The sequence below is a fragment of the Spermophilus citellus genome (assembly GCF_964194105.1).
Source record: "Spermophilus citellus genome assembly, chromosome: 6".
NCBI lineage: Eukaryota > Metazoa > Chordata > Mammalia > Rodentia > Sciuridae > Spermophilus > Spermophilus citellus.
Genome location: NC_138187.1, coordinates 160323143 through 160349201, shown reverse-complemented (window position 1 = coordinate 160349201; position 26059 = coordinate 160323143). Strand labels below are relative to the sequence as shown.

The window sequence follows — 26059 nt, the reverse complement described above, 5'->3', positions numbered from 1 at the left end:
AAATTCTTCAGCATCAATACTGAAGAGTGGTATAGTTGGGTCATGTGGTGGCTCTGTTTCTAGTTTCTTGAGGAACATCATACTGATTTCCATAGTGGCTGTACTAACTTACAATGCCACCAACAGTATATAAGTGTTCCATTTCTCCATGTCCTCTCTAACATTACTGTATTATTGATGATTGCCATTCTGACTGCAGTGAGATGAAATCCTAGTGTAGTTTTGATTTACATTTCCCTAATTTTTATGATGCTGAACTTTTTTCAAGTTTGTTGGCCATTTGTATTTCTTCTTGTGAGGGTTATCTGTTTAATTCATTTGTCCGCGTATGTGTGTGTGTGTAGGTGTTAAGTTTTTTGAGTGTTTCTTATATTCTGAATATTAATCCTGTCAGAAGAGTAGGTAGCAAAGCTTTTTCTGCCATTCTGTGGTTTCTCTTTCATTTTCTTATTTCCTTTGCTGTGCAGAAGCTTTTAATTTGATGGTATCTCATTTATTAACTCTTGGCATCGTTTCCTGAGCTTTAGAGGTCCTATTGAGAAAGTCATTGCCTGTGCCTATGTGCTGGAGTGTTGACTTTACGTTTGCTTCTAGAAGTTAGGTAGTTTCTGTTCTAACTCCGAGGTTTTTTATCTAGTTTGAGTTGATTTTTGTGCAGGGTGATAAGGATCTAGTCCCATTCTACATAAGAATAATCAGTTTTCCACCTGGGGAACTTCTGAAAAACTTTCACAAAACACTTCTCTTCTGTCTACCCCCCTCTATCCTCCAAACTAACTGAAAAAAATGGGGGTGAGGCATGGTCATGTGTAATTTTTAAGAGTTCTTCCCTTTGCCTAACACAAACATTTCTTCAAAACATTTACTTTAAAAATACAACGAAGGCCCATTTAGACACAGGTGGATTGGAAAGAACTCTCTACGCCTGATGACCACCTCCCTCCCATGTGATAAGTGTTGTGTGACCCACTGATTATCTACACACAGTGTTCAGGAGCATCCAGCTTCTCAGAGCTCTGTGCCTCCCACACTATAACCCACTGAAGGATGTAAGACTGAAGTTCAACCAAGCAGGGATATGCAGAATTCTCATCTGCCCAAACAGATCTAACCCCCCCACCCCAATCTCTAAGATGTCTTGAGGCAACTCCTAAGTATCTAAGCAGAGGGCTGAAGATGTGTATCTTATTAACAATGGCGTACTTACACAATGAATCAATTTACTCAACAAATAATTAATGAGCACCTATTATGTACTGTTTTAGAAACTCGGAAAACAACAAATAACAAAACATTAATTCTGTTCCTCAAAGAATTTATGTTCAAATGTACAATGAAGGCACCTCATTCAAACAGCCTGCTCAATCCCATTACTGTTTTATTTACAGCATTTAACAGTAAGTGCATGTACCTACTTACTTACATACCTCTCCCCACTAGAAGGTAAGCTCAAAGAATGCAGAGACCTTGCCTATTTTGTCCATTTACCTAACAACCACAGTACCTACAGGGGTGCTTGGGGTAGTCAATACATGTTTATAAATAAACATTCAATAAATGTTTGCTGAATAAGTGCGTAATTTAAGTACGAATCCTGCAAGGCATACCTAGTTACTTGAAAGAAACAAAGCAGTGATTACAGAGCCCTTCATTTAACTATGAAATGGAAGCTAATCCAATGTTCACCATGGGCCAATCTTGAAACTTCCAGGTAGTTTTTTTTTTCCCCCCATTTAAAACAAGCAATGATAGTCAATAGGCCAAAGTAAGACAGTGTGGCAGGACAGGAGTGGACACAATGTACTACTGCTTCTCCACAGGATCAGATTATTGTTATTACGGATATTTACATACCTATACTACACAATTTTGTTTTAAAAACAAAACCTAAAGTCCCAGAGGCTCCATAAGCAAAAGACTCCACAGATAACAGGCACACAGATGAACTGGGAAAGAATCCATAAAATTCTAGATTAATTCTTAGATTATCATAAACCTAGGAATTGTACCTCAAGAACATGGTACAATGTAACACATCTCTAATGGGGATATTCCAACATTTTAATTGTTTTATTAAGTGATCAATGAATATTCTCTTCTTCATAGATTACCATCTACTGGCATAACACTCTAGAAACTCTATAACCTTTATTCAGTGATAGAAAATCTCATGTATTTCTATATTTCAAGACGTTTTCATACATAGAACACAACTTTTTTTTTTTTACCTTTATTCATTTAGTTATATGCAGTGCTGAGACTTGAACCCGGTGCCTCACACATGCTAGGCAAGTGCTCTAACACTGAGCCACAACCCCACCCAGGATATACTTTTTTAAAAAATATATGACAGCAGAATGCATTATAATTCATATTACACATATAGAGCACAATTTCATATCTCTGGTTGTATATAAAGTATATTTACACCAATATCCAGGGTCTCTGGTTTAATTCCTAGGTCCTTGATCCACTATGAGTTGAGTTTTGTGCATGGTGAGAGATAGGGTTTTAATTTCATTTTGTTGCATATGGATTTCCATATGGATTTGCATATGTCTCCATCATACATGTACTTTGGATAATAATGTCCATCACATTTCACCATCATTTCTAAACCCATGCCACCTCCCTTCCCCTCCCACCCCTCTGCCCTATCTAGAGTTCATCTATTACTCCCATGTTCCCTCTCCCTATCCCACTATGAATCAGTCTCCTTATATCAAAGAAAACATTCAGCATTCGTATTCTTGGGATTGGCTATCTTCACTTAGCTTTATCTTCTCTGACTCCATCCATTTACCTGCAAATGCCATGATTTTATTCTCTTCTATTGCTGACTAATATTCCATTGTGTATATATGCCACATTTTTTTATCCATTCATCTACTGAAGGGCATCTAGGTTAGTTCCACAGTTGAGCTATTGTGAATTGTGCTGCTATAAACATTGATGTGGCTGTGTCCCTGTATTATGCTGTTTTTAAGTCCTTTGGATATAGACCGAGAAGAGGGGGGTAGCTGGGTCAAATGGGGTTCCATTCCGTTTTCCAAGAAATCTCCATACTGCTTTCCATATTGGCTGTACCAATTTGCAGTCCCTGCAGCAGTGTATGAGTGTGCCTTTTTCCCCACATCCTCTCTAACACTTATTGTTGTTTGTCTTCATAATAGCTGCCATTCTGACTGGAGTGAGATGAAATCTTAGAGTAGTTTTGATTTGCATTTCTCTAATTGCTAGAGATGATGAACCTTTTTTCATGTTTGTTGCCTGATTATATATCCTCCTCTGAGGAGTGTCTGTTCAGGTCCTTGGCCCATTTATTAATTGGGTTATTTGTGTTTTTGGTGTTTAGCTTTTTGAGTTCTTTATATATCCTAGAGATTAGTGCTCTATCTGATGTGTGAGGGGTAAAAATTTGCTCCCAAGAAGTAGGTTCTCTATTCACCTCACAGATTGTTTCCTTTGCTGAGAAGAAACTTTTCAGTTTGAATCCATCTCATTTATTGATTCTTGATTTTAATTCTTGCACTTTATAGGAGTCTTATTAAGGAAGTTGGGCCTAATCCAACACGATGAAGATTTGGGCCTACTTTTCTCCTATTAGACGTAGGGTCTCTGGTTTAATTCCTAGGTCCTTGATCCACTTTGAGTTGAGTTTTGTGCATGGTGAGAGATAGGGTTTTAATTTCATTTTGTCGCATATGGATTTCCAGTTTGCCCAGCACCATTTGTTGAAGAGGCTATTTTTTTCTCCAATGTATGTTTTTGGCACCTTTGTCTCATATAAGATAACTGTAATTTTGTGGGTTAGTCTCTGTGTCCTCTATCCTGTACTCTGGGTCTACCCATCTGCTTTGGTGCCAACACTATTCTGTTTTTTGTTACTATTGCTCTGTAGTATAGTTTAAGATCTGGTATAGTGATGCCACCTGCTTCACTCTTCCTGCTAAGGATTGCTTAGCTATTCTGAGTCTCTTATTTCTCCAGATGAATTTGATGATTGCTTTTTCTATTTCTATGAAGAATGTCATTGGGATTTTGATCGGAATTGCATTAAATCTGTATAGTGCTTTTGGAAGTATGGTCATTTTGATAATATTAATTCTGCCTATCCAAGAGCAAAGTAGATCTTTCCATCTTCTGAGGTTTTCTTTGATTTCTTTAGGGAGAATACAACTTTTGTAGAAGAAAATACTATTTAATATGAAAGATGATTTTTTAGCAAAACAGCAATAAGACACTTCTCCATGACCTTTTATGTTTCCATGGTAGTTACAACCCTCTGATTTGTATTTTATTTTACATTTGTTTTTTCCTATTATGCTATAAATGTAGAAGAGAGAAGCAGACGCTGTCCAGCCCCCTTCTTTTCATTTCCCAGCTCATGTGAATCCTGCCTAAGCAAGCATTCAGCAAATACTGTCTAATCTAAATATTTCTGTCATTCAAAAAACACTTATTCAGAAGTTATGTTTTCCATTAAGGATACGTACATGAATGAGCCTGATATTTAGATGATTACAATTTAATGTGGAAAACTGGTATCTGTGATTCTACTGACATGTATTAAGTGCTATTATGAAGGATGCCCTGGGTATCACTCACGTAGCCTAGAAAAATTCAGCCTAAGTCAGAGATGACATCCAGATTCCATTGCTGAGTCCTGAGGGTACAAAGAATGACCTGGAAGGAGATGGTGGAAAGTGGGAAAGCTCGAGGCTAAGGGAATATATTTAAAAGGAGGAGCTATTTTAAGTACCAAGTGATTAACTGGGTATGGGTGAAACAGAAAATTAAGAACTCAAAGGAAAAGCAAGTTTGTAAAGGAAGGTAAGAGATTTACATCATGACTATAAAGTCACATGGTAGAAGAAAGGACACAAAAGAGAAAATACCTAGGAAAAGAGGAGCTACAAAGAGGAAAAGGAATTCTTTATGCAGTTTTAAATCTTCTTTGAGTCTGATAGTACAGGATTCCTCAAGTGTCCTCTAATCTAATCATCAGTAGGTAAGCTAGTGGTGTAGTCTAGACAATCATGGGTTTTATATTCATTCAGAACCAGATTTGCAATCCAACTTGCCATTTGCTATGCACGTAACTGTGGAAGTCACCTCATGAGCCTTTTAGTCTTGTATTTTCTCACTTTTAAAATGAAAACGATAAATTGTCTCGTTTGACATGAGAGTGAGAGTGATAAATGCCAGTGCTTTTCCATTAAGAAAAAAAAATCATACTGATGTGCACACGTGCGCGTACACACATACACTCATCCTTAGTTTGTAAATATTTATTTTCATAGTTAACATCCCCATCTTGTGGCCTTTTAAGGTATTGTTGACAAGTGTTTTAAATTTATGTTGTATTTTTGCAACTACACATATATAACTATTATATCATGGAACCATTCTCTGGGGATCTGGACCAAAGCTCTAGTTGAGAGATTCCCTACTGGTAACAGAGAATGTCTAAAGTCACCAAAATGGCATTTGAAGTGTTGTTATTGGAATGTTTCCTTTGCTTTTAAATTCAAAGAGAATACAATTTTATATAGACATGTGAATGTTTAAAAAATCTTTCCCCCAAAAAAATATTCCCTAAAACTGGATGGTGTAATTTTTGTGGTATTAATCTATTATCAACATTAATAATTAGTGGTCAAATTAAAATAAACCAATAATACTGCTAATCTATATAGTCAAGAAATGCCCTAAATGTTACAAATTAAGTGGTGATAACTTATCTTTAAAGAAACTGACTAATTCTGGATGTTAAACTAATACCAGGGATGTTTTTCTTGGGTAAGTGGTGTATCAAGCTGTATCTGCCACCTTGGTTGGACACACTGGTGAGTCATGTCCCCTTCATGAAGCTGGGCCATCAAGGTTTAGTCTGCATTTCAAAGCTGACTTCTAACTAAATCTACTCACATCTTCAGCTCCACCGTAAGAACTAGTACACTTACTCCACAACTCTTTATTATTTTACAATCCTGTGATTCCAGTTATTGTGGTAGTTTAAGTATGTACATGTGTGTGTGTGTGTGTGTGTGTGTGTGTGTGTGTGTGTGTGTGTCTGGCAGTTACTAACACACATACATATTCTGTAATGGCAATGGTTTTAGGGTTTAGCTGTAAAATCATTTTCCACAGACCCAAGAGGCCACGTCCTGCACCAGGCTCACTCTGCGGAAGTATATCACACCAGGAACAACCATGTAGGTAAATAGAGAAGTTACCCTGGCTCCAAGTAGGGAATTACTCTCAGCCATTACTCAATGACACCCTTGCAGCATCCATGTATGCTTGAATCACCTTTCATCTGAGTCCTGGCAGAATATCTTGTGAATCCCGTGGAACACTGACCAAATGAGTGGCTCATGAGGCCATCTCCCATCAACCTCCATGTCTTCCTTAGGGGACTGACACAGATAGTTTCTCATCATTCCCAGGTACTGATGAGGTATAAACTTCCCGCAGCTTATATCTGCAGACTATAAAAACCACTTAGCTGCAGTGAGAAATAGCTCCTTTGTAATAGGATATCATTTGGTATCATTTTTGGGGTGTGGGACAATGATCCTAGAAGCTGGTATTTCTGGTTACTCTTTCTTTTGTAATGTAATGATGGCCTGAACCCAAAAGCAGCTTGTATCTTTACTGGCAATTCAGAAACTGGAAGCAGTAAACATTCTCTCTGCTGCTGGTCTAGAAGCAGTGAGTACCATGAGTTTTTCAGCTGCAAGGAAGTGAATTTTGTCAACCACCTGAGCTTGATCATAAGCTGCAAGTGAGCTACACACCTACTAATAGCTTGACCGCAGGCTGTGAAATCTATAGCAGAGGGCACCCCTAAGCAGTGCTTGAACTTCTGGTCTCATAGAAGCTGAGATGATAAATATGTGTTGTTTTAAACTGCTAAGCTCTTGATAATTTGTTACACAGCAGTAGAAAGTTAATTCAGCAAGTCCACTACTCTAATCAACATGTTGGTACAGGCTGAATATCCCTAATCTGAAAAATTTCAAATCCAAAATGCTCCAACATCTAAAACTTTTATTAGAGTGCTGACATAATGCCACACATGGAAAATTCCTCCCTTACATCCTGTGATGGGTTGTAGTCAAAATACAGGCACACTAAAAGTATTGTATAAAATTATCTTCCAGCTAAGGATGTAAGAATTACAAATAAATTTCATGTTTAGACTTGGGTCCCATCCCCAATATTTTTTATTATGTACATGCAAATGTTCCAAAATTTAGAAATAATCTGAAATCTGAAACTTTCAGAACCCAAGCAGTTCAGATAAGGGATACTCGGCCTGTACTTTGGTTCTGTATCTTAGAATGAAGTAAGGTCAGGATTAGGCTAAGTATGGATATATTTATTACATCAATGGTACTTGACTAAATCCAACTGCCTCACCAATTCCTACAGACTCCAGTCAGTACCTTTTCAACTACACCCAGAATTAGGGCAGTGGCTATTACCCTTCCTTAGGTCCTGAACATGAGTTATTCAGTTTATCTTCCACAGTTAGTCTTTGCAGGTTGGTTGGTTTCCAGGACCTGGCCTCGCGTGACTCACTGCTTGACTTTCCTCTCCCTTTCAACAAGGCCCCATCTATCTAACATCAGGTACATTCACTACAGCATGTTATTCATGTCATACTTCTACCACCAAGTAACACATGTACAGCAAAGGTTTTAAACCAAAAATTAGCCATGAAACTAAGATCAATATAGGGATTAGCCTAAATATTAGAGATGAAAAAATTCTGGAAGTAAATAAAAGCTGCGGTACATTAAAAAAAATCTATTATGATTCTGATAATGGCAATCAAATGATAAATTAAAACCAAAACCAAAAGAGACCTTCAGATTATGCTAAATAAGTGGATTTGACATAAAGCAATTAAGAGAAGCCATCAATTCTGCATTTGCTGAGTTATAATTCCAAAGTGACTTTGTGAAAATATAATTAGGTTTCTATAACCCAGTAGTTATATTGTCTATTTTAGGGGTCAAGATATTTTAGATTTCATGGGTCATAAGGTATTTCTTTGTTTCAATTCTCTGTCATAACTACTCAACTTTGCCATTATAGCTAGAAAGCAACTACAGATAATATGAAAACAAATGGGCATGGCTGCATTCCAATAAAATTCTGTTTACAAAAACACCCCAGTTCACATGAAAATATGGATTTAAATAAGCATTCAGGAACTTACTGCTTAATTTTATCATTTTTAGGTCCAAATCTTGGTCCAGATGGCCCCCTTCTGAAAATAAAATAGCCAGTATATATTAGTAGTGGTCATATCAAACAAAAACAAAACCAAAACCACACATCCATATATGCAATCATGTGGGATACACATGGATCAGTCATTTACCAGAAGGAATGACATTTTACGAGTATTGGTGAACTCCATGATACATAATCTGGTCTTTACTTCACTGGTAGTTACCATTGGCCACAATTAACTAAAAATGCAAATCACCTTGAATTTAGGACATTGCTAATTAGGAATGTTGATTGAGAGATGAATAGAGAAAACTATTCACTCAAAACACTAAAAAATTTTAGGTATGTATTTTGATTACTCATCTTAAATATACCAACAGCAAAAGGGAAAAACAAGAATCTTAAAAATATTAACATTTCTTAAATTATTATCTCTTTATAAAAGTCAAGGGTATATAACCTTAATTCATTTTAGCATTCTTAAAATGGAAATTTTTAGATATTTTAAATATTTTAATTATCATTTTACTGAAGGTAGTGAATAAGGTAACTCAAAAGAAACAAGGTTCTTAAATTTCTAGACATAGGGTAACTTCTAAAGGAGGTGAAAAAAAATCCAGTTTATGACAAGAAAAACATTTTGGAGAAAAAGGTTAAACTGCCTATTAAAACTTATTTACATAATGAATAAATATGAAAATATCAACTTGCCTTAATTCCTCTAAGTTCTTCCTCCAAGTATTTAAAACTGCAATTAAGCCTTAGAATACTGGACCAGTAGCCAGGCATGGTGGCTGGCGCATGCCTGTAATCCCAGGGGCTCAGGAGGCTGAGACAGGAGGATTGTGAGTTCAAAGCCAGCCTCAGCAAAAGCGAGGCACTAAGCAACTCAGTGAGATCCTGTCTCTAAAAAAAATACAAAGTAGGGCTGGGGATGTGGCTCAGCGGCTGAGTGCCCCTGAATTCAATCCCTAGTACCACCGCCCTACACACACACAAAAACTGGACCAGTATCTCATCCCAAAGTACAAGTTAAATGTTGAATTCCATAGAGAAAACTAATATTCTAAACCAGAGGAACTACAAATGGGTCAACTGAAAAGCATAAAAATGTAGTCATTCAATGAGGAAACCACAAAGTGAGACAGCCATCTGAAAATTATTAAATTAAAATTATTCCAACTACAGGTTAAAAAAAAGCAGCAGTGGCTACATTTGTTTTCACTTATTACATAACATGAGACTTTAGAATGTTACTGAGGAAAAAACAAAATAAAACCCGAACCCAAGGCTGGTTCTTTGATAAACGTCTGGTCAGATCATACAGGAAAAACAGAGAGGGCAGCAAGTACAGAATAAGAGAAGACACAATTACTAACAGAAGCAAAGTGGGGACGTTACTACAGACAAATGCACTATAGTCGTGTAGGATTTACTACAAAGAGCTGAGTGAAGGACACATGGCAACTCTCTGTCTAACCATGTAACCCTTCTGTAAATCTAGAATTATTATAAAATCATGTAAAAACTCCTACAAAAAAATTTGGGGACTAGATGAGTTCAATTATGAATTCTACCAAATGTTCAATGCAGACACATAGCAATATTACAGAAACTCTTTTGGAAAAGTAAATACAGAACATCTCCCAAATCATTATATGGAGCCCACCTTATCTTAAACCAGTAGCCAGCAACAATATCTCTAACGAACATAGATGCAAAAAATTCTTCACAAAATCTTAACTAATGCCAACAATGGCTTAATGACTACACATGATTTATTCCAGAAATACAATGTTGGCTTGAAATTTCAAAATTTATGATAAATGACATCATCTATTCCTTAGCAAATTAGGAACAAAAGGGAGCTTCCTCAACCTGATAAAAGGCATCTTTTAAAAAAAATGCAATGAAATCAAACTTAATGGTATAAAAAAAAAAAAAAAAAAGGAATGTTTCGCCCTAAGGGAGCTCTGGAAGAGCATTCTCTCTCACCACTTCTTTTTTTTTTTTTTTTTAAAGAGAGAGTGAGAGAGGGGAGAGGGGGGGGGGAGAGAGAGAGAGAGAGAGAGAGAGAGAGAGAGAGAGAGAATTTTCAATATTCATTTATTTATTTTTAATTCTCGGCGGACACAACATCTTTGTTGGTATGTGGTGCTGAGGATCGAACCCGGGCTGCACGCATGCCAGGCAAGCGCGCCACTGCTTGAGCCACATCCCCAGCCCTCTCTCACCACTTCTAATTCAATATGGTACTGGGGTTCTTGCCAGAGCAAAACAGGAAAGACAAAGAAACAAAAGTCATACAAATGCAGAAGTAAAACTGTCTTTATTTGTAGACAATATAAGTATTTATGTGGAAAACCCAATGGAATTCATAAAAATACTATTGAAATAAATAAGAGAGCTTAGCAAGGTTTAGCATTAATTTACTCTACGTCTACATACTAGCAATGAATAATAAGAAATTGAAAAAATCTAAATGAAATATTTTGTTCTCTCTCATATGGAAGTTGGAAAAAAGAAAAAGAAGATGGGGGTAAGGATCCCATGAAAATCAAAAGTAGATCAAGAGAGGAAAGAGACAAGGGGATGGGAGGAAGGGGGAGGGGAGAAATGCTGGGGAGGGATATTGGCCAAACCATATTATTACTGTGTGCACTGCACGTATGAACACGTAACTACAATCCTATCCTTATGTGTAACTAGAACTCACCAATAAAAATGTGGAAAGAAACAAAAGCATGAAATACTTATGGACGAATCTGTCAATAAATAAATAAATAAATAAAGATCTGAATCTGAAAACTAAGACATTGCTGAGGGGCTGGGGTTGTGGCTCAGTGGTAGAGTGCTCGCCTTGCAAGTGCGAGGCCCTGGGTTCGATCCTCAGCACCACATAAAAATAAATAAATAAAATAAAGATACTGTGTTCAACTACAATTAAAAAATAAATAACTGAGAGAAATTAAGGACCTTAATAATTACAAAGATAAGCTATATTCATGAGTCAGAAAACCCAATATTGGTAAGACATTAACTCTCCCCAAATGGGTATACTGATTCAATGCAACTGCAACCCAGATTCCAGCAGGAACTTTTGTAGAAGCAAATAAATGATTCTAAAACTTACATTAAAAATTTTAAAGCCCAATTAGCCAAAAGAACATTGAAAAGGAAGTGTAAAGTTGAAGGACATACACTATACTACTTTGCAACTTATTAAAAAGTGACAGTGGTCAAGGAAGTGTGGTATTGATGTAAGATGGACATACAGATCAATGAAGTAAAGAGAGTCTAGAAATAGTGCCACAAGTATAAAAAGTCAATATTTTTGTCAGTTTTTAAAATTACAGTAAGTACATAACAAAATGTGCCATTTTAATCATTTTTAAATGTAAAGGTCTGTGGCATTAAGTGTATTCAATTATTCTGCAACCATCATCACCATTCACCTCCAGAAATTTTTTATCTTTCCAATTAGACACAACTCTCCATTCTCCCCTCCTCACAGCTCTGGCGACCCCCATTCCACTTTGTGTCTTTCTGAGCCTGACTATACTCTAGGGACCTCATATAAGTGGCATCATGCAAATACTTTTCCTTTTGTGACAGGCTTCTTTCACTTAGCATGACTTCTTTTTTTTTAAATATTTTTTTTAGTTATACTTGGGCACAATGTCTTTATTTTGTTTATTTATTTTTATGTGGTGCTGAGGATCAAACCCAGGAGAGGCGAGTGCTCTACCGCTAAGCCACAACCCCAGCCCCCACTTAGCATGATTTCTTTAAAGTCCATTCATGTTGCAGCAGACATCAAATTCCCTTCCTTTTCAACACAATATTCATTTATGTATATTCCACATTTTGTTTACACATTCATCTGGTGCGGGACACTTGGGCTGTTTCCACCTTTTGTCTATTGTTAATACTGCTATTATAAACATGGGGGTTAAATAATATTTAAATATTATTTTGAGAATTTTATTTGTCTTCCTTTCAACATGTAGGGGAAGCCGGATATGGAAGCTGGATATTGAGGGGGTGTGCCACTTAGGGTGTCAGGCCCTTTGGAAGGCATACAGCATTATATGGGAGTGGACATCAGTACATTTTTGGCCCAAAGAGTTGTTATTTCTCACAAGGGCATCTACCTTACATTCAGAAAATCACTTATTTACCCAAATCATCTGCCCTTCTTTTCAACACTGAGTTCCTAGTAACTACTGCTTTCATCTAAGACTTCTCACCATAAAAGGTACTGTAGGCAAGTAGCTTATGGAAAGCTTGTCTCCTCTAGCAAATTACATCCCCATATTTATGACATTCCTGCCAAAAATAATACAATTTCCTGTATTTGCTTTTTATCCTATAAGCTCTTGCCCACTGCTTCATGGGTTTCAATTGATTTTATAAAATGTTTTCATCAAAAATCAGCCTCCACCAAAAAACATGTCACAATATGTTAATGAAGTAGAAGGTAAGCGCTTTCCCTCAGGCAACAATTCCCAGCGAAGACTCTTACAACACTGCTTCACAGACACAAACCTAGGCTGCATGAGAGTGATTTCAAATTAAAACTAAAAGGATTGGTCAGGGGGCTGAGGCTATAGCTCAGTGGTAGAGCACCTGTCTCACACATGTGAGGCACCGGGTTCAATCCTCAGCAACACATAAAAATAAATAAATAGAGATATTGTGTCCATTTACAACTGAAAAAAAAGATTAGCCAGGTCAAATAGTTTTCAGTACGGTACCATGATAATTCAATAGGGAAAGAATAAACCTTTTCATCAAATGAAATAATTAGATGGCTTACACCCCCACCCCCAAACCCTTCATCCTTACCTCAGCCATGTATAAAAATTAACTTAAAATGGATTACAGGCCTAAATTTAAAAGCCAAGACTCTAAAACTCCTAGAAAGACATAGGTGAAAATCATAGTGCATTATGTTTGAGAAAGATTTTTTTAATAAGATATAAAGAAAGAAAAACAATATAGAAAATTCAATAAATTGATTTCATCAAAACCCAATTAATCTTCAAATGCTACTGTTCCAAAAATGAAAGGTTAAGTTACGGATTTGGAGTATATATTTGCAAAGCACATATATATGACAAAGAACTTGTATCTTTCTTACAACATAATAAGAAAATAAGCATGTATGAAACCCTGGGTTTGATTGAATCAGAGCAAAACACACACACACACACACACACACACACACACAGGAGTTAAACATATACTTTGTCAAAGAAGGCATAATGATGGAAAATAAGCACATCAAGAGATGTTCAACATCAGTTTTCATTAGGGAAATGCATATTAAAAACACACTGAGATACCTCTACACACCCACTAGAATATCTAAAATAATAAATATTGACCATATATAGTTGGTTACAATCTGAAGCAACGAAAACTCTCATATAGTACTGATAAGAATACAAAATAGGGCTGGGGTTGTGGCTCAGAGGAAGAGCACTCGCCTAGCATGTGTGAGGCACTGGGTTCGATACTCAGACCCACATAAAAATAAAAAGGTATTGTGTCCACCTACAACTAAAAAAAATTAAATAAATAAAAAGAATATAAAATAGTTCAAACACTTTGAAAAACAGTTGTAAATGCACATTAAGTATTTTACTCTTAGATATTTATCCAAGATAAATAAAATATGTCCACACAAAAACCTTTATGCAAATGTGTACAGCTGCTTAATCTGTAATGACCCCAAACTAGAAACAACCTAGATATCCATATACAAGTGAATAGACAGATAATTGCAGTATATTCTGCAATGGAATACCATTCAGAAAAAAAGAAACCCAATTATTGATACATGGTTGAATCTCAAAATAATCATGCTGAGCAAGTGCAGCCCGTAGAAAAGGGGGCATACTCTATGATTTAGTCTATATAAAATACATACTACAGTGATAGCATATCATGGTTGCCTAGGGACCAGGAAAGCAACAGATTATCAAGGGGTATGTGAAAACTTTTAGGGTGATAGCTATATTTATTATTTAATTTTAGTGATGATTTCATAGTTTGTATGTCAAAACTCATTGTACACTTTAAATATATGCATTTGATTGTCAATTATACTTTGAAAAAGTTGTTCAAAAAACTTACAGAAAAAAGTCCTCTTCTTCATCTGAATCATCTTCCAAAAGATTTCTCTGTCAAAAAAGAGAAAAAAAAAAAGAAAGAAAGAAAGAAAGAAAAAGACTTTTCAGATTCAGAGGGTTTATAAAATGTCAAGGAGAAGTAATGAAACAAGTTCTATACTAGTGAATTTCTATATAGTGAATTTCTCCAAGCTTACAGACAGAGGGAAGAATGATCAATCACATTTGCTTCAATAGAAGCTAAATGATATGGAACTGTTTACAGACCTTCCAAAGAAAATACTTATAATTCCAGAATCCTATAACTGATGCTGCAGGCAGTTAGAAAGAAGCCCCTTCTCATTCCTCCCAGTGTCTCTCTATTGGCAGAAATTAACAGAGAACCAGACGGCAGAGAAGGAATGTAGTTTGTGGAGTCCAACCGCAGCAATGGAGGACAACAGGAGGGTAACCAGAGCTGGGAGCAAAGGCCTCGTAACTGGCTTGGTCCACCCTCTAGCTGCTAAGTCCATAAACAGTACTCTACACAAATCTGAACTCCCACACAAAAACAAGCTTATATTCTTACCTCACCAGATAGGACATTCTTCATTAAAATGAAGATGGTCTCTCCCCACCCCCCAAATGGGAAGACATGAAGTCCCAAAAGGAGGCTATAGAAGAGCAAAACCCAGACCTTCAGACAAGAACTCAAACAGAATATGACTGCTTGCAGGTAAAATAATGGCTCCCCAAGGAGGCCTATGTCCTAGCCACCAAAGCCTGTGACTGCGTGAGCAAGGGTGTAGGAAGGGACTTGGCAGAGGTGATTAAAGGTCTTCAAAGGGGCAAATTCATGACAGATTATTCATGTGGGCCAGAGCTAATCACAGGGTTCTTATAAAATGCAAGCAGGAGACAGAGAGATTGAAACTTGAAGATGAAAGAAGGACATGATGAGCCAAGACAGGAACTGGGAAAGGCAAAACCCGTTTCTGCCCTGTGGCCTCTGAATGGAAAACAGCCCCACTGGCACCCCGATTTCAGCCCCGTAAGACTCATCTTGGACTTCAGGTCACCAGAAATCAAGATCATAAAAGTTTTTACAGTAGCAATAGGAAACCAATATACCACTCAGGTACCTTTTCTGAGGAAATTGCTCAAAAAATTACACCAGCCAAAAAGAAAAATAAGAACAAACCTCTTAAGACAGAGATCATCAAAGAATCTGATGTGTGGTCAGGTTTAAATGTTTGATGGTAATGTGACGGTGAACTGTAAGTTAGGATTACTGAAAAGGAAAAGGCACAATCAAGGAAAAGCTTAAAAAGAGCCTAAAACTTTTTTCTAACAAAGCTCTGAGGCTGGGACATGGAGTGTGACCAACACGCCTGTCCCAGGGAGAAGTGGCAGGAAAGAGGGGGAGGGGATAGGGCTAGAGTGAAAGACAACACAACAGAAGGTCACCGTTTCTAGTAAGCTGATGAAGAACAGATTTAAACATTACTGTTAAAATATAAAGTTAATAACAGAAAGAGGAATGGATGGAGAAAGGCAGTAAAATTTCTCAACTGCCTAGTGGTTCCAAGGATAAGGAGAGAGATAAGGAAAAGGAATCAATCTAGGATTGATTATATAAGGATTAGAATACAAAGAATATCGTCACATATATGTAAACTGAATACTCCATAACATGAACAGTAAAACAGTGAAAGAAGGACGTATTTGACCTTCATTTAGCATGTATTTTTGAGCATTTCCCACATGGTTGGCACTGTTCTAAGATCCAAGATCCAAACCAGCTTTGAATGAGACAGTCAAGGTTTGACTGAGCATTCATAGAAAAATGTGACTGTGATAAATGCTGTGCAGGAAACTAAAACAGTGATGGGACAGAAAGTGATGGTGTGACAACATGAGATTAGGTGGTCATGAAAATCATTCTCAACAGGTGAATGAAATTTAAGCTGAGACCCAAAGCTCCTTGATAACAGAGACAGCCAAATATCAGGGTAAAGAACATCCACTGCAGGCTGAAGGACTACCTGGCACAGGACAAGTCCAAATGTATTGGTCATCAAATAATGAGTGGTCTGAGTGGCCCTGACCAAAAACAAAAACTATATATGATTAGAGTTAAAAAATTCCAGCCTGTGTCTGTTTTCAAGAAAATTATCTACAACAGAGGTCAAAAAAATGAAAAATAAAAAAGTGGTAGAAAAGAAATCTTAGCAAATTCTATCAAAAAACTATCAATCTAAACAGAAATTTTTAGGACTTATTAAACAATCAAATAATAATTTTATAATTTTAAAATACACAATCCACCAAGAAGACTTAACAGCAATGAGTTTATATACATGACAATATGGCTTCAAAATATATAAAACAAAAGCTGATTAAAGTACAATGATTTAAGTCAGGCATGCTGGTACATGCCTATAATCCCATGGCTCAGGAGGCTGAGGCAGAAGGATCTCCAGTTCAAAGCCAGCCTCAGCAAAAGTGAGGTGCTAAACAACTCAGTGAGACCCAGTCTCTAAATAAAATACAAAACAGGGCTGGGGATGTGGCTCAGTGGTCAAGTGCCAGAGTTCAATCCCCAGCACCAAAAACAGAAAAAATATAATGGTTTATGATCCAGTTTATTTGGTTTAGAAGATATAATGTATGTTTATTTTAGTTTTACACTGGAAACACACATGAAAACCAATGCCTTTTACATATCCACTGAACAAACATGAATGTTGGGGATACAATGCGATACCACTTCACCCAGCAAGCACTGTTTGAGGGTGTGGAGGAACTGGAACCGTCACAGTGCTGGTGGGAATATAAAACACCGTGCAACCATGTGGAAAACAGTTTAGCAATTCTACAAAGGTTGAACATTAGAGTTACTCTAACAATCAGTAATTCGATGTCTAGGTATGTAAGTATAAGAAATGAAAATGTGTTCAACAAAAACTTGTATGCTAATGTTCATAAAAGCAATATTCACAATAGCCAAAATGTCAGGAAAAATTCCAAACATCATCAATTGATGGATAACTAAATGTGGTAAATCCATACAATGAAACATTATTCAGTTAATAAAAAGGATAAAGTACTGATACATACTACCACACTGACAAATCTTGAAAACATTATGGAAGTCAAAGAAACCAGTCACAAAAAGCTGCATATTGTATGATTTCATTTATGTAAAAGGTTCAGAATAGCCAGGTGCAATGGTACAACTTGTAATCCCAGCTGCTTGGGAGGCTGAGGCAGGAGGATGCAAGTTGAGGGCCAGCCTCAGCAACGTACAGAGATTTTGTCTCAAAATAAAAAACAAAAAGGGGTGAGGATATAGCTCAGTGGTTAAGCACCCCTGGGTTCAATCCCCAGTACAAAAAAGAAGGTTCAGAATAAGTAAATCTATAGGTTTTTAGTTGCCTAGGGCTGAGGGAATGAAGAGAATGGGGATGACTGCTGAAGGGCACAGAGTTTCTTTTAGGGAGGATAAAAAACCCTAAACTAGACCGTGTGATGGCTGCACAACTTTGTGAATATATCAAAACTCATTAAATTGTAGCTTTTAAATGGGTGAGTTGTATGTTATATAAATTATATCTCAATAAAGCTGCAAAAATTATAATTGGAAAGAGTAACAAAACAAAAAATTTAAAAAGCAATTATTAGAACCAATCAGTTATGAAACTTCAAAATCTCATAAATATCCAAAGGCAGGCTCTATTTAAACAGTGGATTTTTGTTCAGTTCACAAGTCCAATATCCAATTTTTACAGTCAATTGTGCTAATAACCCACATGTAAAGAGAAAGTCACAGTTACAGTCTCAGTAGTAGTACTGATTGAGACTGTACATTTTATATCTTTAAATATATACGTTCAGCTCATTTTAAAAAGCTAAATAGCAATTAGTCTTTTGGTGTGTTCTTCTCCCCATCAAAAACATAAACAAAAACAAACTAAGGAGAAATGCTTTTTGTATTATATTAAAAGATACTTCTAAATCATAATATGTTGAGTGATTAATATCAAGTTCCAAAGTTACACAAAAAAGGAGTATATAAAATAGTCAAACGGGCTGGGGATGTGGCTCAAGCGGTAGCGCGCTCGCCTGGCATGCGTGCGGCTTGGGTTCGATCCTCAGCACCACATACAAACAAAAATGTTGTGTCCACCAATAACTAAAAAATAAATATTAAAAAAATTCTCTCTCTCTCCTCTCTCTTTCTCTTAAAAAAAAAAAGCTAAAAAAAATGAGAATATTAAAAAAATTAAAATTAAAAATAAATAAATAAAGTTAAACAGACCAAGCACTCTTAAGGGCAGCAACTGAGCCCCCTAGGTTCTAACACCATGCCTAGCACGCAGTAGGTTGTTAATAAGTACTTGTGGAATGGATCAGTAAACAGAAGGATGACAAGAAGAAAGGAAGTAAGGGAGGCTTCCGTTTACCAGATTAAAAAAGGAAAAGAATATATTTCCTTCTCTCAAAAAATATTCTATAGATAGAACACTTATTCTATCTATAGAATTATTCTATCTATAATAGTCACATGATAAGCTGTCTTTCAAGATGCTGCACAATACCCTGATTTATTTATTTATTTATGTATCTATCTATCCCACCACCTTCTCTCTTATTTGCAGTGAAGTGGATTAAACACAGGGCCTCATGCATGCTAGGAAAGCATTCTAAAACTGAGCTATACCCCCAATCCCTAAATATAGTGTATTTCTAAAATGAACTGGAAATTGAAGCATCATGAACAAGGCATTCTAGACTCTGAGACAGTCACAGGTCCAGGATCTATCATATATAATTTCAAAATCTAAAAAGTTCAATAAGCCAAAAAGCTTTGATAAGGTGTCAAAACTCATTTGGGCTGGGTGCAGTGGTGCATGCCTGTAATCCTAGTGGCTTGGGAGACTAAGACAGGAGGATCATGAGTTCAAAGCCAGCCTCTGCAACCACAAAGTGCTAAGCAACTCAGAAAGACCCTGTCTCTAAATAAAATACAAAATAGGGCCGGGGATGTGACTCAGCGGTTGAGTATCCCTGAGTTCAATCCCCAGTACTCAATCCCTGCCAAAAAAAAAAAAAAAAAAAAAAAAAAAAAAAAAAAAAAAACTCATTTGGAGGAAAACCTGACTTGAATTGACTTTAGCTATTTTATTTATATAGATAACCCATATATTTCACTAAGAAATATTAATATGTTTGGAGGTGTTAGTTCAGACCCCTAAAGGCTATATACTCAACTACCTTTCTTAAATCTGAAAAACTCTAAATTTCAAATATATTTGGCTCCAGAGTTCTGAATAAGACATTATATAGTTGTATAAAATTTTCCCTGAGCTTGGCATGGTGGCGCACGCCTGTAATCCCAGCGTATCAGGGGGCTGAGGCAGGAGGATCATGAGTTCAAAGCCAGCCTCAGCAAAAGCCAGGTGCTAAGCAACTCAATGAGACCCCCTCTCTAAATAAAATACAAAATAGCTGGGGATATGGCTCAGTGGTCGCATGCTCCTGAATTCAATCCCAGGTACCAAAATTTTTTTTTCCTTGAAATACTATCATCAATCTAAGCAACATATATTTTTTAATACATTTACTATGAAGTTGAAAAAAGTAAGATTAGAATACGGTGGTGATAGGGTTCAGAAATTGACATCCTGAAGTAAAAGCTTCACAAGCAGCCTCATAGCAAGGTTTCTCTCTGACTGTCCCCTGCTATCAAGTTTTCCCCTAAGGCAAGCTACAGGGACCACAGTTCCTTTCCCCAAAGTAGGTCACAAAACCCAGAACCCCCTTTCCCCAAATACTGTCATAAAACCTAAAAATATTAACCTAATCTTCTCCTTTCTATGTAAAAGTTGGCCATAAAACATTCACTAACCTACCTTCTTTGACTGCCCCATACTCAGAAGGAAGGACTGCTGCGGAGAGGCCAAGGAAAGTTCGAGCAGACAGGCCTTGCTGGCCTCCCTCCCTCCCCTGAGTCTATTACTGTTAGAAACACCCTTTAGTTCAACCCTATTTCTACATGGCTGCCCTTACTTCATCAAACCTGAGCATAAAAATGTATAATTCACTCTGGGTCTTTGGGTCCTGTTGACACATACAAAACTATGAACATATAAATCTGTTCAATGTTCCTCTTGTTAACCTGTTTTTTGTTATGGGGTATCAGCTATGATCCTTCAGTATGAGCAGGAAAGGATCGTTACTTTGCTGCTCCTACAGTAGCCATAAACTTTAGATTCTTTTCTATTATTTACAAAGGGGGTGAAAACATGTTGACTCTTTCTTGTTCTAAAACTTAAGATTCTAAACTTACCCTTTCACTTTTCACAGAACCAGTGACATCATCATCATTGAGGTGGCGTTTGAACTTGGGAGGCATATTTTTACTCAGAGTACTCTTCTATTTCCCAGCTGAATAAAATATTCACCACCTTAAGGAGAAAAAAAAAACAATCATTAGACTTTTGGATGTAAACTAAAGTACTTAAAGCAGACAGAAGGCCTGTATGAGAGACGATGCCACCCCCCCCCCCATTTTGGTGACTTCAGCTACTCCCCTGTCACCTGCTCTACTCCAGTGACTTTACACCTGAACACGTAAGGAACAGTTAAACACATGATAAAATCAAGTAGTTTCCCAAAGAAAACATGTGGAAGAAATGAGTGAATTAAGGATTTTATAAAATGAAAGCGCAGATAGTACAGGAGCAGAAAAAATAGAAAGAAGTTCCTTGAAAATCCTAAAATGCTTTATGATTTTAACTTGAAGTCAGAAGCTTAAGTAATGATTCTATTTCCTCATCTGTAAAATAGGAATTTCTATGATTTTGCATGTAATTGAGGTGGTCCAATCAGATCATACATGCAAAAAAATTTGCAACCTACATAGTGTCCCACTGGTATTCCATGAAAAGGGTTAAGTTTCTTAAGTCCTGGTTTGATACTTTGATTTTACACACACACACACACACATAACTTAAGATACATTTGCCTTGGGTCTTCATCCTATTTCCTAACATACAATTCCTAATACCCTCAGAATCTCAGAGAGTCCTAAGTGTGGTTTTTGTTTGTTTGTTTTTGTATGCTAATGAGATGACTAGCTTCAGAAAGGCAGCTAGCTACAAGAAAGAGCAAGGCATGATTAAAAGGTTGGGATATTGCAGCTCCCACTTTGGGGAGGGCAGAAGGACTAAAGGTTGTGAAAGTTGAGTCAATCACCAACAGCCCAATAACAGTAGTCTATTTTGCATAATAAAGCTTATGTAAAAACCTAATAGGACAGGCTTCCAGAGTTTCCAGATGGCTGGACACATGAAGGTTCTTGGAGGGTGGCGTGCCTGAAGGGCCATGGAAGCTCCTGGTTCCTTCTGCATACGTTGCTCTGTACCTCTATTCCATCTGACTATTCATCTGTATACTTCCTAATAAACTTTATAATGAACTGGTAAACATAAGTAAAGTGTTTCCCTGAGTTCTGTGAGCCACTCTGGCAAATTAATTGAACCTCCAAAAGGGATTGTGGCTGCCCCAATTCATAGCAGACCAATCAGAAACACAGGTATAACATCCTGGAGCTTGTGATTGACACCTGGGGGGGGGGCAGTCTCATAGGACTGAACCCTCAACTTGTGGGATGGACTGCTATCTCCAGATAGTGTTAGAAATGAAATGAATTAGAGGACACCCAGATGGTATGTCCTAGAGAATCTGCTGCAAAAATTACTTGCTTTCTGGTAGAGAAAAATCTCCACACATTCTGGGGTCACAGAGGTGTATGTATTATGAAAGTAGGAGAAAACCAGTTTGTCTCTCACATCAAAAGAACTGAGTTAAACAAAGCCAGTTTTCTTTGTTATAGAACCACCTCACAGCTTTTTACATGCTAATAAGTACTGTGATTTTTTCCAAGAAAATGTGTATGTAACAATAAAATGTTTTGAGAAAAAGTGTCATATGCAAATATGAATTTTCAGTATTTTTGGATCAGATGATGGCTGAACACCTAAGAACTCAGAATAGCTCAAATGTATGCTTTCTGTGTTGGGCACATAGAAGTGCAATTTTCTCAGTGATGCAGAGCAGTTTTAGTGCTCAGAGTTACACATGCATGTTTTCTTTTATTTTTTATGCATACCATTGAGGTAAGAACCAAGAAACTAAGAGAAAAGACTTAGTAAAAAAAAAAAAAAAGTGTTGGTCACTTCACTTATTGAAATAGCAGAGATACAGGCCTAAATCAATGGTTGTGCGTTATCAGTTTTAGTATTTATTCAATTGGTTGCCATCAGATCACACAGTTCTACCTGAGAAAGACATACTTCCCTGTAACAACCCAGTAGCCCTACATCCTCTTCAGGAAGAAGCATCTGAGATCTTCAGATTAAGTACAGTTAGATATTAGTTTGTTGTTTAATGTCATTCACTTAAAAAAAAAGTGTCTAGCTTCATATTCAACGAAATGTTAAACAGAAATTTAACCTTCTGTAACCTCACTAAACTCTTGTACCTAAATCACAGCTCCAGAGTTTCTCATTCCACAATATTTCCATCATGTACACCTGGCCCATTTTATGCCTCATACTTTGATTTCAGGATAATTCACTCATGCAGAAATGTTACAGAATGCATGGGAAAACAGACGACAGCAAACCATCGGAGAACGTGAGCTTTTCTTCAATCGTATTTTAAATCCTACAAAAGGGTGCTAGGGTGCTCAACAGCCCCCCGACAAACCAGACAGACTCCTATGAAGTCTGCAAGCGACGCACAGCAAAGCTAAAACCTTAAACAGCAGACCCCGCCATCAGAGCCAGGGGACCAGCTGGGAACAGAGTGAGCCCAGCTCCACAAAGAGAGGGCCACCGGCAAAGCAGCAGGCAGGTCGCCACCGGCGGATCAACCGACGCAATGGGTACCGACCCACCAAGGCAACGCGTCGCGCTCGGGGAGGCGGCGTGGACGTCCTGGGTAAGACCTCCCAGAAGCCCACCGCCCGGGCCCGTGTGCACACGCCCGCCCCGCCGGACGCCCGGAACGTCACGCACGCGTGCTCGGGAGCGGCCCCGGGCCTCCGCAATGGCTCTGCGCACACCAACTCGCACCTATTCACTGATCTTGCTCCACCACCGCCGACCACCCGCCCGCCGCGCTCCGCGTCCGCAGGCGCCGGCCCTGGGCGGAGGCCGTCCTCCTGCGCGCACCGGGCGGCGCCGGTTCCCACCCCGCGTTCCAGGCCGCCCCTCCGCCGCCCTGCACCCCGCGGCCCCGGGGCCTCTCAACCGCCCCCGGCCCCGTCTGGCCGAGCGCCCGACCCGAGGCCGGGGACGTTGGCGCCGGCGCGGGGGCGTCGCCTCCTCCCCGCCTCCGCTCGCCCGCCCCTACCGGGCAGGCCGGCGCCGGTACCTGCGAGCCGGGGAGCTCCGCGGCGCCGGGCGGGGAGAGGGAAGCCGAGCGGGGCGAAGAGCCAGGCGGGAGGGGAGGCCGCGGCGCCGACCGCCTCGGCCGCAGCACCCCCGCTCATCGAGCCGATCGGCGCTCGGCGGCGGCGCGGGCGGGGGGCGGGACCGGGGCGGAGACCGCCGAGCGAGTCGATCCCGCCTCTTCTGCGCCCAGGCCTCCTCCGCAGCCTGGGAGTCGCGTGCTGGGGAGGCGTCGCCGGGGTCGCTGGGTCGGCCGTGCGCGGGTGGCTCGGGGCGGCGTGGGAGACGAGAAGTGGCGCTGCGCAGCCCGGCGGCCAGGCCCAGCGGAAGGCTTAGGAAGCAGCTCCGAGACCGTCTTTCCACCGGGCTTGCAGTCGGCAGCCCAGGATTCATTCCCTCCCTTTGTTATGATCCGCCAGGCTTGGGACTTCCCGTTTCATTTCCTCAGAGTAGAATAAAAACTCACACACATCTCAGGAAATGGACTGCCAAGCTGGTCGGGATTTTGAACAAATTTTCCCAGAGTTGTATAGGTTTGTCTTTCCCATGTCTAGCTCTATAGTAATTTCTTGTTCACTTTTTGAGATTTTTAAAAAGGTTGTTTTAATTAGTTATTACACATGACAACAGAATGCATTTTGACACACTGTACACAAACGGAGCCCAGCTTCGCCTTGCTCTGCCTGAACCTGGTGCAGTCACACGGGCAGTGTGAGCACACGTGTATGTAGGGTGATAATGTCTGCTTCATTCCACCCACTTCCTGTTTTCACTTTTTATGGATTGAATTTTCATGAAGCAATAACTGTATATATTTCATTAGCTTAAACACTTAATTAGACTCTACTAGGCATAGCTATTTTAGGGTACAAATATAAACCAGCTCTTGAAAGCACCCAGCTCTGTGGTTTGGAGAGAAGCACGTGGGCCTCTTGCACTCAGCCGACTGAGTTAGGAAGTGTTTTCGTCTTGATCTTGAAACAGTCTAAAAGTTACTGAAGAATAAGTACCAAGAACTGATGTAAACCCAGTATCCAGACTAACATTTTTCTAATGCTGACCTTAACCTGTAGATGGGTATCATCACTCACAGTGTGAATAAAACAGCCCTCTTCTAACATGAAGACTGAGGGCCAGAGAGTTTCTGTGGCTTCTTAATGTTTTACATCAGTTGTTTATTCTCTGTTCCACTAAATGTATACCCTCCCCCCACCAGTTATTTGAGAGTTAGTTGTAGACATCGTGCCTCTTTATCCCTCAGTACTTCAGCAGGTGTTTCCTAAGAACAAGAACATTCTCTTCATAACTGCAATTCAGTTGTCTAATTCAGACAATTGTCTAATTCAGACATTGATACATTAATTCTTTCTAATAAAGCATCAAAGTTTGCCAGTATCTCAGTTATGGAGAATAATGAGTAAAAGAGCAAATGGTAAGTGGAATCTGTTCTTTACAGACAGGTTTGATTATAGTTTAATTTTTCTTAAAGGATATATAAGGTGTACTCTGATACCTTCCTTGTAAAATGTTAGCTGTGACATTGTGAGATGGACCCACAGGGGTACTTGTTTCTTTCCTAACTCTTCTTGTTTGTTGATGTAAGGATTCATCACAAATATATTATCTTAGAAAAATTGCTTCCCACAAAGATGGTAACATCATGACACTTGTGTAGTAATATGCTTTAATTGTGTTACAAATTTATTTTACTATTTCTCTGAAAGTTAAAAATGGCCACCATTTATCAAATGCCTCTTTTAAAGCATTATCTTAATGATCAGCATGTGTTACTGTATTTCTTCACAACTACCCTCTGATGTTATAATTTTCCTCATTTTATTGATTTGGAAACCAAGGTTACAAGATGACATAATGTAATTTGTCCAAGGTTAGAGAATGGACACATTAGTAAATATTGCATAGCTATATGCTTAAATTAAGGCAAGATAAATATTTCATCTAAATGGGCCACATACTCTGCCCTAAAATAGAAATTGGTTGGTTTTTAAAGCATCATATGGATGAGCTCTATCAAGTTTAATGTAATGATCTCATTTGATTTAGGAGGCTTTAGTCTGAAGGTCAACTACAACATTACTTTGTTGTTGAAGGTAGTACTATTAATCTTGGATGGTATAACAAAATGAATCAATTCATCAGATATGTATGATAGGTATTCTATTTAAGTCTATGGATGCAAAGATGGTAAAGAGTGTTTGGTGTCCTCCAAAA

The 26059-nt window shown here is 38.4% G+C and overlaps 1 protein-coding gene across 4 annotated transcripts in view; it reads right to left on the bottom strand.

Moving 5' to 3' along the window:
* The window catches only part of VAMP4 (vesicle associated membrane protein 4), a 35580-nt gene extending 11588 nt beyond the window's left edge, over positions 1 to 23992 (bottom strand). Inside the window, exons 1-4 of one of the 4 annotated variants that reach the window (XM_081298150.1) lie at positions 23790 to 23976; positions 20719 to 20836; positions 14392 to 14438; positions 8234 to 8284 (exon numbers count right to left, since the gene is read on the bottom strand). In XM_081298150.1, the coding sequence (XP_081154276.1) occupies positions 8234 to 8284; positions 14392 to 14438; positions 20719 to 20784 (164 nt within the window). In that variant the 5' untranslated portion in view covers positions 20785 to 20836; positions 23790 to 23976. Of the gene's footprint in view, positions 1 to 8233; positions 8285 to 14387; positions 14439 to 20718; positions 20839 to 23789 lie in introns of those variants that run through there. The other 3 variants (XM_081298149.1, XM_081298151.1, XM_081298152.1) reach the window with 3 other exon arrangements.
* Between the last annotated feature and the right edge of the window lie 2067 nt (positions 23993 to 26059).